At 39.7% G+C, this 13,252-nt stretch overlaps 1 protein-coding gene across 1 annotated transcript in view; it reads left to right on the top strand.

The window, feature by feature from the left end:
- Nucleotides 1–2,149: 2,149 nt before the first annotated feature.
- Nucleotides 2,150–13,252, top strand: part of LOC310775945 (nephrocystin-1-like) — a gene marked incomplete at both ends in the record, with an annotated part of 19,659 nt that continues 8,556 nt past the window's right edge. Inside the window, 3 exon segments of the mRNA XM_083636068.1 lie at nt 2,150–2,239; nt 4,543–4,671; nt 7,414–7,488. Coding sequence (XP_083492194.1) covers nt 2,150–2,239; nt 4,543–4,671; nt 7,414–7,488 — 294 coding nt within the window.

Here is a 13,252-nt window from a genome sequence, read left to right as displayed (position 1 = left end):
GTGTGTGTCTGTCTGTCTGTCTGTCTGTCTGTCTGTCTGTCTGTCTGTCTGTCTGTCGGTGTGTCTGTCTGTCTGTCTCTCTGTCTGTCTGTCTGTGTGTCTGTCTGCACACTCACTCACACTGCAGTATTGTTGAATGTAAAAAAAAAGCACTTCATGTGTATATATATATATATATATATATTTATTTATTTTCATTTGTGTCATAACGAATAGTATTTACATGTCTGATGTCAATACAGTTCAAAATAAAAGAATTGAGAGCGAGTTCTGCTTGAGAATGTATATTTTACAGAAATTGCATTTGCTCCTGTTTGTCATCTGAGAGAGAGACATTTTGGGTGAAAACAGGGTGTATATAAATGGATATAAGTAGAGTACAGAACATGCTAAAAGCTAACTTTTTTTTTCCTGGTGAACCCAGAGACGTACATCTTCATTTTGAGGTATTGCAAATCACTCTGGTGCTAATAGATAATTTACTGTGGGTCTTGAAAGATGACCAACAATTATGAAAATCTTTGGCCTGTGCTAAATATTGGCAGTCCTAAACTGGCCCTGAATGAGTTAAGAAGAGACTGAGAAAAGATGTAATGCAGAAAGAGATAGTTTTAGATTGTGTATAATTGTTGTTAGTTTATTGTATTCTGTTATGAGTTGTTTCTGCTTTATTTTATTTTTACCTATTTTTGTTCAAGTTCAGTTTAGTTTGTTGTTTCTGGTTATTGTTGCTGTATTGATACATTTTCCTTTTCTTCTTTTTTGCTTGATTCTATATGTACTTTATGTCTGATATATTTTAATTACATTTTCTTTTTCTCCTTGTCTAGGATAATTGTTGCTTTTGTTTTTGTTATATATGTGTGTGTGTGTGTGTGTGTGTGTGTGTATGTACTGTATGCATGTATGTATACACTGTATCCTATGTATGTATGGATGTATGTATATGTGGATGGATGTATGGATGGATGAATGTATGGATGTATGTATGTATGTATGTATGTGGATATATGTATGTATGTATGTATGTATGTATGTATGTATGTATGTGTATTGAGTACTTTATTAGTGTACTTTTTTTTTTACTTTTTAATTATTGTAACTGATGTGTTTGACCACAGGAAGAATAGTCGCTGCTGAGGCAGTGACTAATGGGGATCTGAAATAAACAATAAGTGCGCCTGCAGTCAATTTGCATTGGAACAAACTAGCAGGTGGAATCTGCTGCCTTTTTTATTTATTTTTATCAAGCAGCATGCCGTTAACTCGTCAAATGTAGTTGATGTTATATAGGGTTGTCACGATACTAGAATTTCGGCTTCGATATCAATACCCAAGAAAATATCGATACTTGATACCATTTTCGATACCACAGTGAAAAATTACAACACATTAAGAGGCATTTCTTTTTTTATTATTACAACATGAGAATCTTTTTTTTATGAATTTGTGCAAAATAAACCTTGCTGTAAAAGACCATTTTTAATTGAGAGACGGGATGAGGAAGCGCTGCATGCGTGGGTCCTTGGTCAAATCCAAGCCCCCAGGAATAGCGCTGGGCTGTGAAGCCATTTGAACATGGTGGCGAAGCTCTGTATTGCAAGTCACGTGACACCATGCAGCCCAGAAAGCAAAATTCCCATCCACTTGCATGGGGACCCCGGCAGCTGTTAAACCCAGGGGAATTTTTTCCGGGTGTCACTCAAAGTATAAAACGACTCTTTTAATTATCAACTAATTTTTTATGGGGCATTTTTTTCTTCAGAAGCCACTAAGAGCCGTATACGGGGGTATTTTCTTCTTGTAATACAATCCATGGGTGGGAGGGGTGGGAGACGTCATGGAACACGTCATGGCACACATGCGCACTTCGCCTTTAGCCGCATAGTCAGGAAGTAAAACCAGGAAGAAAAAGCCCCCATGATGGCTTCATGCGCCAATAAGCAACCTCCGTCCGAATTCATGGGTGGGCGTGGCACGTCCCCTATCCAGTTCTTTTAATACATCCATGGTCAAATCACTGAAACAGGTGCTCTTTGGTGTGGGTGCAGAGAAGCATGAGTAAAAGTTCAAGTGGGATCCTTGACCATCAGAGACCATAATTTGTTTTGTTTTACTAACTGATATAAACATTTCTTCTGTAGGGGTGATGTACAGAGGAAGTTATTACCTTCAGCCTGAGCTCAGCCAATCACAGCCCTCCTTTAGAGACCTCTTCCTGGACCCAGACACTGGCAAGGTGAGACAGTGTGTTTGTCTGTATGTGTGCAATCTGGGTACCTCAGAGTCTCTCAGTCTGATGACTAATACGAGTCTGGGCCAGACGACCGGTATGTCGGTTGTCCGAACCAAGACTTCCTCTGAGAGAATAGACCTTTTTCACAGCAGCCATTTTGTGTCTAAAAGGCAGGAAGTAACACAGGTGCACCAAGACTTCCTCTGAGAAAATTGAGTTGGAGTTGATTGATCGATACTTTTTGTAGGTGTTTTAGGTCGACGTCATTTTGGCTCATCTCTATAAACAGATAACTGCATTTGAGACATTGTCAGACTAGAAACAACGATGGACCAGGGCAAAGCCTCTTAGCCTGGCAAACCAGCCCGTCACGTCAACTCACATTTCAGAGAACGGGGAAACCATCTTTTCCGCCGAGAAACCCCGCTGATGTAAACTCCTGTACTTGTTTAATTGTTGTTATTGAGTCTATTTCAGAAATAACTGCACTTTATGGCTGCTTAAACTCGACGAATGTTGACATTACTACTCGAGGTGGACAGGCACGAAGGCAGCCATTACTGTTTTTCCAGCAGCGTTCCTGATTGGCCGGTTACGATATCAACTAGGCTGGTCGCTGATTGGCTCGTACGCTTTGCAGTTTCTGCAGAAATCCCTCCCAGGGCTTGAGGCCAGACGGTCTGGTAGAACGAAATGTAATGTGAGTTCAGTTTACCAGGCTAAAAGCCTCTAGTCATTAATTAATGCTTCAGTTTCCTCTCCTCTTCTGCAGCCTGTTGCACCAGCTGAACGTAAGTTCTCTCTTAAGTTGGGGTGTAAAGTCCACACTAACTGCTACCAGGCCTGTAGCCAGGGTTTGAGAAATACCGAGGTCGTTTTAGCGCGGCTTGGGGGGCCCAGAGGGGGCTGTGCCCCCCCGGATAGAAAATTTTGTCCATTTTAAAGTAAAATGCTTCAATCTGGTGCACTTTGAGAGCAGAATTAAGAGGCTAGATCTATAAAGAACTACAGACATCATGTTAGATTAATATCCTTTTTACTGTGCTGTTGCTTTAAAATTATACAAAAAATAAATGTCTCCCCATATAATATAATTTATATTCTGCATACAGGTCACATGGCAGAATACTGCTCAATTAAATACAATGGCCCATCTACACAAACATCACTTAGAACTGTCCCTAAAGTCTAGCCCCAATCTAGCCTCAATGCAAAATCTGAATGTTGTGACTTATCTTTCTTCCTTCTATAGCACACAGAGAGGAAGCAAATTGTTGCATTTCTGATCAACTGTCACATTAAAACATCAATGACAGATGAATAGATCTGGGGGCCGGGGCTATTTCTCAAAAAAAAAAAGAAAAAAAAAAAGTTTTTTTTTTTTGTGTGTGTGTGGAAAATACCGAGGTCATGACCTCGGTGTCCTCAATGGTAGCTACGGGCCTGACTGCTACGTTCAAACTAGTTAGTTTGACACTAAAGTTGTGTCTTTGTTTAGTTGCCCCACGGAGACGTAAGATACATCTTAACTAGTAGACCCTAAAGTCCATACTAACCAAAATAGTGTCGCAGAAAATGACGTTTTCACTTCCTGTAGCCAATCAGTGAAAAGCACGGTGGAAACGGTGTTTATTTACCGTTGTTTAATTAAGTGGAATGAAAACAGTCGGACATGTTGCCCACCGCAAGTTAGTGCTTTCAAATTTCATCAACACTAACCAAATGAGAACGTTATTGAGTAACGTTCATTTAGGTTCATATTACTGTTAACATTTATCTGTGAGCCCCTCATCAGTATTGTAGGCTAATTTACCACCATCCTGCCTCGCTAAATTGTTGCGGTTATTTTAATTTGTATGCAGTGCTGCAGCTTGTGGGAAACAAAAGAGTGAGTCATAAATATCAAAGGGTGTAATAATTGATCACCGAGAGCGCGTTGCGGACACAAAACAATGATGCGCCACGGTGCCAAGTTGCAATCCGTGCCAACTGCTATTTTACGGAGGACTTTACACCTAGTAAGACATAGGTGTAAAATTTAAGTTCTAACATGCCTACGTTGTAACTATTTCACTTGGTGCAACCCAAATATTTTTAGTAGTGCGTAAACTCGGACATAGTGAGACTTTACGTTCAAACTAGCTTACGTTTCAACTTACGCACAGCTGGTGCAACCCACTACTGTCCTCTCCACTCCTCTCTCCTCACCCCTCTCCTTTCCTCTCCTCTCCTCTCCTCTGTTATCCTCTCGTCCCTTCTCCTCTCCTCTTCTCTCTTCTCCTCTCCTCCTCTCTCCTCTCCTGTAGTTTCGTTCTCGTCAGGTCAGGACGAGTGTTTGTTTCACCCTGTGGAGCTGCAGGAGGATTCCCACTCCTGGTGTTGGAGTTCAGGTCCTCAGCAGACACATTCGCCTCTGTGCCTTCGATGGAACTCAGGTGGGGCTTAAGTGTGAATTCTGCTAGACATAATAATAATCATAATAATAATAATAATCATAATCATCATCATCATCATAATAATAATAATTAATTTAATTTATAAAGCGCTTTTCAGTGACCCAAAGATGCTGACACAGTATGAGTATATAGAAAACAAGATAACAACAGGCAACAGATACAAGTAACAATTAACACATCGATCAGGGATCTATGGAAACAGAGGGGAGGGAGGGAGAGTGTGGGAGGGACAGGGGCCAGACGGAAGAGAGGGAGGTGGGGAAAAATAATTACATAATAATAATACCGTATTTCCTCTATTAGTGGCCTCTATTCCATTACAGGCCTCTGCTCTAATATAGGACGGGGGCACGGCCTGCACGGACAAATAAAGGCCCCTCCCTCAATACAGGCCGGGTCAAAAATAAATAAATGAAGGAGCAAAAACTACGGTGAATACGGTACTGTAAATTTCCCATAACACAACGCATCTAGTGACGTAAACGGATGTAACGCAGACAAACCAGAGAAATCAAAACAAACATGGCATCGACCAAACAAACCAGACGAAAGTTTGACGTTAAGTTTAAAGAGAGCGTTGTGCAATATGCAGCGGAAAATTCGGGACAGCAAGCTGCAAGGCACTTTGACATCGACCCGAAGAGAATCCGATACTGGAAAAAGCAGAAGAATGAACTGCGTTTAGCTGCTGACAAGAAAAGAGCATGGCTAGCTGGTGATGGGCGGAAGAAAGTTAGCTTAGAGCTAGAAGCTACACTTTCAGCGTGGATCTACTCAATGCGGGACAAACACAACCGAGTCTCGAGGAAAATGATACAAAACAAAGCGAAGGAGATCTTCTCTTCAGTGGGTGATGGAGACAAGGAGTTTGTTGCTAGCAAGGGCTGGCTCGACAAATTTCTGAAACGTAACGAGCTTTCACTTCGGCGTCGCACCACCATGGCACAGAAGCACCCAGATCTCCTCACTGATCAAACCACAGGACACGAGAAAAGCCATCTTACCGTTGTCCTCGCTGCCAAGGCTGACGGTTAACCACGGTACGGACGGTAAGCTGAATCTGTTCTTATTGACTGATGAAAACTGGCCAGTCTGGCATTTGTTTTGTTTTTACGTGACATTGGGCACATATTTTGCAATAAAAGTCATGAAAATAAAGGAGTATGCCCATGAGAGTTTAATATTAAGAAATAAAGGCCTCACGCTAATACAGGCCTCTGCTCTAATATAGGACGGGGGCTCTCTGCGGCTCAGTAAATAAAGGCCCCGGTTACTATTAGAGGAAATACGGTAATAATAAATTTAATTGATAAAGCCTCCCGAAGGGACGTGTCTGATGGTGTGACATCACTTGGCCGCACGGACAATCGTGGAGATAAATGTACGCTTTAGTCTGTCATGAAGCCATTTGCTTACCCAGGTCCCTGCAAAGTAAAGTTGGCTGAATCAGAGCTGCAATTATTAATCAATCGATTCGTCAATCGACAAAAAATGAATCGCTAACGATTTTCATAATCGATTAATCGTTCAGACATTTTAAGATTTTTTTTTTACTAAGATTCTCTCGTTCCAGCTTCTTAAATGTGAATATTCTCTGGTGTCTTTAGTCTTCTATGACAGTAAACTGAATATCTTTGGGTTGTGGACTGTTGGTCAGGACAAAAGAAGACATTTGAGGACGTCATCTTGGACTTTAGTGATCAACATTTTTCACAGTTGTGTGACGTTTATAAAGCAATCGACTTAATCAAGTAGCCGAGAAAATAATCGACAGATTAATCGTTAATGAAAATAATCATTAGTAGGGCTGCACCTAGGCTGAATAGATACTGCTGATTGAGTTAATAGCAATATACAAATTATTATTACTATTAGTGCTGTTAAATGACAGAAAATTTATTTATTACAATTTTGATCATCAATTACTTGTTTTAATCATTTATCAAGTAAAAATACCGTTGCTGTGGTTACAGCTTCACAAATGAAAATATTTTCATATTATAAAATGAATACTTTGGTTTTTGGTCAGACTAAGTAAGATATTTGAATAGTCACTTTTGGGCTCTTCTGTGATGTTCTTTTTTTTTTTTAAGATTTTGTAGACTAAATGATTAATCGATTAATTGAAACAGTAATTAATTGATAATAATCATTAGTCGCAGGCCTACATTTTTAGTATGGCTCCGCCAGCGTTAGCCGAGCCGGAGGCATTATGGTTTCAGGTTGCCCGTCCGTACGTTCCTCTGATGTTCCTTAACACGATATCTCAGGAACACCTTGACGGAATTTAATCAAATTTGGCTCAAACGTCCACTTTGAATCAAGGATTACCTTTTGGTGGTCAAAGGTTGAAGTTGATGTCTCTGTCACGAATGCCATTTTTGAGCTTGTTAACGCGATATCTCAGGAAGGCCTTGAATGAATTTCATCACATTTGCCTCAAACGTCACTTTGACTCAAGGATGAACTGATTACATATTGGTCCTCAAAGGTCAAGGTGTGAACTCACAAACGCCATTTTTGAGCTCATTAACGCCATCTCAGTAACGCCTTGACGGAATTTCTTCACATTTGACTCAAAAGTCCAAGTCTCGACAGACATGGATGTCGACTGCTCACTTGTTTGGCGGAGGCATATATCTGTGGTGCGGTCATTCTAGTTCTAGCTGATGTTGTTTGGACATTCTGTCTGATAGTGAAGGGACTGTGTTTGTGTTGCAGGTGTTGAGTAACATCCACACGGTGAGGGCGACCTACAGCTCCAAGAGCCCCAAGACCTGGAGCTTCTCTCCCAGGGTATGAAGAGGCAGGAGTCCACACAAATGCTTCTTTTTTTGTTATCTTTTTTTTTTTTTTCAAAGAAGAAAAGCAACAGACATCGCAATGACAGACACAAAGAATCATATAATCCCACCTAGGAGCAAATCAAAATAAATCAAAATAAGTTCATCCCTCCATAACCCACGTGGCGTCCAATGCCCTCTCCTCCCGCCCCACGTTAGTTCTATATAACAGTACAATAATCATCGATGTATGATTAATTAGGGATGCACAGGGAAACTTCCCTGCCCATACGACGGAACAATGATGCCCCAATTACGCCCACATGTTCCATGGTTGACTAGCTATTTGATGCCAGTAATCCCTGGTGTGAGGGTGTGCAGGCCAGCATGACTTACTTAACACGCCAATTCCGCACCAGGAGAAACCCGATGCTCCCCGAAATCAGGCAGAAAAAATAAATTAATACATAAATAAATAAAAAGATGTGGGATACATCGGTATCGGCAGTCGGGCATGAGAGCAGGAAGGCATCGGCAAATTGGACGTCGACAGAAAATCCCACACTGCAATAAAACCAAAATCATTGAAGTACAAAGTATTACCAAACTTGAGGATGTTCAAGCCAGCAACTGTTTAGCAACAGAAGCCCTTCTGTTGACCACACGATCATCTCAGTCCACGCTGCTCTCTTCCTTTACCTCAGGTGACAGACTTCTGTTGACCACACCATCATCTCAGTCCACACTGCTCTCTTCCTTTACCTCAGGTGACAGAGACTTCTGTTGACTGCAGAGAGTTCCCCAAACGTTTGTGTAGCCAGTCAGATTGAAAAAGTAGCCGGCTCATGTTCGCAGCGTTTGTTCCAGTGGTCCTTTTCCCAATTAATAAACAAACCTCAAATATGTATCCATGAGTGTGACAATTGAAATAATACAAATAAACAATAAAGGCCCAATGCTCAATTTAATTATAAATAAAACAATATCCATATTGCAAAAAAAAACAGGCAATGTATATTTTTAAGAACAAAGAAAATACTAATAACTATGTTTCCCACAGGATTTGGAGAGATTGTGGTGGGTAGACCTTGCTTGGACCCTCTTGGGGGGTTCGGGGGCCATGCCCCCTGTAAGAAAAATGTGTACGTTTTAAACTAAAATGCATGAATCTCGTTAAATTTAAGAGGCTAGATCAGGGGTGGGCAATTATTTTTCATGGGGGGTCACATGAGAAATCCAGATTGTTGCTGGGAGCCGAACAAATGTTGTCATGCCGTAACCCAGGAACTTTGATGATAGAGAGGACCACAAAAAAATGTCCTCGCTACCAGAGGGCCAGATTTTGCTGAGGGTTGGGGGCCAAACGGCGCCAGCGCGGAAAAATTTGGGGCATTTGAAGTCAGGTTTAGAGAAATAACTCATTTTAAATTAACAGTTGTGATGTCATTATTCAGTCTTAAACACCAATATTTGATTATCTTCTCACTCACTCCTATGTCACCACTTACTCTCCCTGCAGGGCTTGAAATTAACTTTTTTGACCACCTGCCAATATGGCTGCTAGAAGTTACCAGCCAATTAGAATGTCCACTAGCCAAAATGTTTTTTCTAGAAATAAACCAGAATATGAGTGGGTTAATTTAAGCATAAGTATCAGTAAGTGGCCCGGGATTCTCAAAGCATGTGTTGAGGGTCACACGAACAAAAATGCACTCTTGAAGCTAAATAAATCCAAAACCAACAAGTTAATTATTTACATTTTTACTTCAATGTAGAACAGTCATTTCTTACACATGAGATTACTTTTAGCCTTTTAGTCATAAAGATTATTGAAAGATATTCCATATTCCAGACTGAAATGTTATAACAGAAGTGGAGTATTGGCCAGAATGACATGAACATTTGGACACTTATTCAGCGGGCATCTTGTATGTTGCGTATATATATATATATATATATATATATATATATATATGTTGCGTATATATATATATATATATATATATATATATATATATATATATATATATATATATATATATATATACGGTATATATATATATATATATATATATATATATATATATATATATTTATATATATATATATATATATATATTTTCGCTAACGATTTTCGCTAACGATTTTCATAATCGATTAATCGTTCAGACATTTTAAGATTTTTTTTTTACTAAGATTCTCTCGTTCCAGCTTCTTAAATGTGAATATTCTCTGGTGTCTTTAGTCTTCTATGACAGTAAACTGAATATCTTTGGGTTGTGGACTGTTGGTCAGGACAAAAGAAGACATTTGAGGACGTCATCTTGGACTTTAGTGATCAACATTTTTCACAGTTGTGTGACGTTTATAAAGCAATCGACTTAATCAAGTAGCCGAGAAAATAATCGACAGATTAATCGTTAATGAAAATAATCATTAGTAGGGCTGCACCTAGGCTGAATAGATACTGCTGATTGAGTTAATAGCAATATACAAATTATTATTACTATTAGTGCTGTTAAATGACAGAAAATTTATTTATTACAATTTTGATCATCAATTACTTGTTTTAATCATTTATCAAGTAAAAATACCGTTGCTGTGGTTACAGCTTCACAAATGAAAATATTTTCATATTATAAAATGAATACTTTGGTTTTTGGTCAGACTAAGTAAGATATTTGAATAGTCACTTTTGGGCTCTTCTGTGATGTTCTTTTTTTTTTTAAAGATTTTGTAGACTAAATGATTAATCGATTAATTGAAACAGTAATTAATTGATAATAATCATTAGTCGCAGGCCTACATTTTTAGTATGGCTCCGCCAGCGTTAGCCGAGCCGGAGGCATTATGGTTTCAGGTTGCCCGTCCGTACGTTCCTCTGATGTTCCTTAACACGATATCTCAGGAACACCTTGACGGAATTTAATCAAATTTGGCTCAAACGTCCACTTTGAATCAAGGATTACCTTTTGGTGGTCAAAGGTTGAAGTTGATGTCTCTGTCACGAATGCCATTTTTGAGCTTGTTAACGCGATATCTCAGGAAGGCCTTGAATGAATTTCATCACATTTGCCTCAAACGTCACTTTGACTCAAGGATGAACTGATTACATATTGGTCCTCAAAGGTCAAGGTGTGAACTCACAAACGCCATTTTTGAGCTCATTAACGCCATCTCAGTAACGCCTTGACGGAATTTCTTCACATTTGACTCAAAAGTCCAAGTCTCGACAGACATGGATGTCGACTGCTCACTTGTTTGGCGGAGGCATATATCTGTGGTGCGGTCATTCTAGTTCTAGCTGATGTTGTTTGGACATTCTGTCTGATAGTGAAGGGACTGTGTTTGTGTTGCAGGTGTTGAGTAACATCCACACGGTGAGGGCGACCTACAGCTCCAAGAGCCCCAAGACCTGGAGCTTCTCTCCCAGGGTATGAAGAGGCAGGAGTCCACACAAATGCTTCTTTTTTTGTTATCTTTTTTTTTTTTTTCAAAGAAGAAAAGCAACATACATCGCAATGACAGACACAAAGAATCATATAATCCCACCTAGGAGCAAATCAAAATAAATCAAAATAAGTTCATCCCTCCATAACCCACGTGGCGTCCAATGCCCTCTCCTCCCGCCCCACGTTAGTTCTATATAACAGTACAATAATCATCGATGTATGATTAATTAGGGATGCACAGGGAAACTTCCCTGCCCATACGACGGAACAATGATGCCCCAATTACGCCCACATGTTCCATGGTTGACTAGCTATTTGATGCCAGTAATCCCTGGTGTGAGGGTGTGCAGGCCAGCATGACTTACTTAACACGCCAATTCCGCACCAGGAGAAACCCGATGCTCCCCGAAATCAGGCAGAAAAAATAAATTAATACATAAATAAATAAAAAGATGTGGGATACATCGGTATCGGCAGTCGGGCATGAGAGCAGGAAGGCATCGGCAAATTGGACGTCGACAGAAAATCCCACACTGCAATAAAACCAAAATCATTGAAGTACAAAGTATTACCAAACTTGAGGATGTTCAAGCCAGCAACTGTTTAGCAACAGAAGCCCTTCTGTTGACCACACGATCATCTCAGTCCACGCTGCTCTCTTCCTTTACCTCAGGTGACAGACTTCTGTTGACCACACCATCATCTCAGTCCACACTGCTCTCTTCCTTTACCTCAGGTGACAGAGACTTCTGTTGACTGCAGAGAGTTCCCCAAACGTTTGTGTAGCCAGTCAGATTGAAAAAGTAGCCGGCTCATGTTCGCAGCGTTTGTTCCAGTGGTCCTTTTCCCAATTAATAAACAAACCTCAAATATGTATCCATGAGTGTGACAATTGAAATAATACAAATAAACAATAAAGGCCCAATGCTCAATTTAATTATAAATAAAACAATATCCATATTGCAAAAAAAAACAGGCAATGTATATTTTTAAGAACAAAGAAAATACTAATAACTATGTTTCCCACAGGATTTGGAGAGATTGTGGTGGGTAGACCTTGCTTGGACCCTCTTGGGGGGTTCGGGGGGCCATGCCCCCTGTAAGAAAAATGTGTACCTTTTAAACTAAAATGCATGAATCTCGTTAAATTTAAGAGGCTAGATCAGGGGTGGGCAATTATTTTTCATGGGGGGTCACATGAGAAATCCAGATTGTTGCTGGGAGCCGAACAAATGTTGTCATGCCGTAACCCAGGAACTTTGATGATAGAGAGGACCACAAAAAAATGTCCTCGCTACCAGAGGGCCAGATTTTGCTGAGGGTTGGGGGCCAAACGGCGCCAGCGCGGAAAAATTTGGGGCATTTGAAGTCAGGTTTAGAGAAATAACTCATTTTAAATTAACAGTTGTGATGTCATTATTCAGTCTTAAACACCAATATTTGATTATCTTCTCACTCACTCCTATGTCACCACTTACTCTCCCTGCAGGGCTTGAAATTAACTTTTTTGACCACCTGCCAATATGGCTGCTAGAAGTTACCAGCCAATTAGAATGTCCACTAGCCAAAATGTTTTTTCTAGAAATAAACCAGAATATGAGTGGGTTAATTTAAGCATAAGTATCAGTAAGTGGCCCGGGATTCTCAAAGCATGTGTTGAGGGTCACACGAACAAAAATGCACTCTTGAAGCTAAATAAATCCAAAACCAACAAGTTAATTATTTACATTTTTACTTCAATGTAGAACAGTCATTTCTTACACATGAGATTACTTTTAGCCTTTTAGTCATAAAGATTATTGAAAGATATTCCATATTCCAGACTGAAATGTTATAACAGAAGTGGAGTATTGGCCAGAATGACATGAACATTTGGACACTTATTCAGCGGGCATCTTGTATGTTGCGTATATATATATATATATATATATATATATATATATATATATATATATATATATATATATATATATATATATATACGGTATATATATATATATATATATATATATATATATTTATATATATATATATATATATTTTTTTTTACAGTGTATAAAGTAACCGGTAGGCCAGTAGGCCGAGAAACCGCTGGCTACCGGGGCTTGGGGAACTCCCTGCTGACCACACCATCATCTCAGTCCACACTGCTCTCTTCCTTTACCTCAGGTGACAGAGACTTATGTTGACCACACGATCATCTCAGTCCATGCTGCTCTCTTCCTTTACCTCAGGTGACAGAGACTTCTGTTGACCACACGATCATCTCAGTCCACACTGCTCTCTTCCTTTACCTCAGGTGACAGAGACTTCTGTTGACCACAC

This window comes from Poromitra crassiceps (genome assembly GCF_964638095.1).
Source record: "Poromitra crassiceps genome assembly, chromosome: 4".
Taxonomy (NCBI): Eukaryota; Metazoa; Chordata; class Actinopteri; order Beryciformes; family Melamphaidae; genus Poromitra; species Poromitra crassiceps.
Note: the sequence above shows the minus strand (reverse complement) of the source record. Positions and strands in the feature narration are given on the sequence as shown.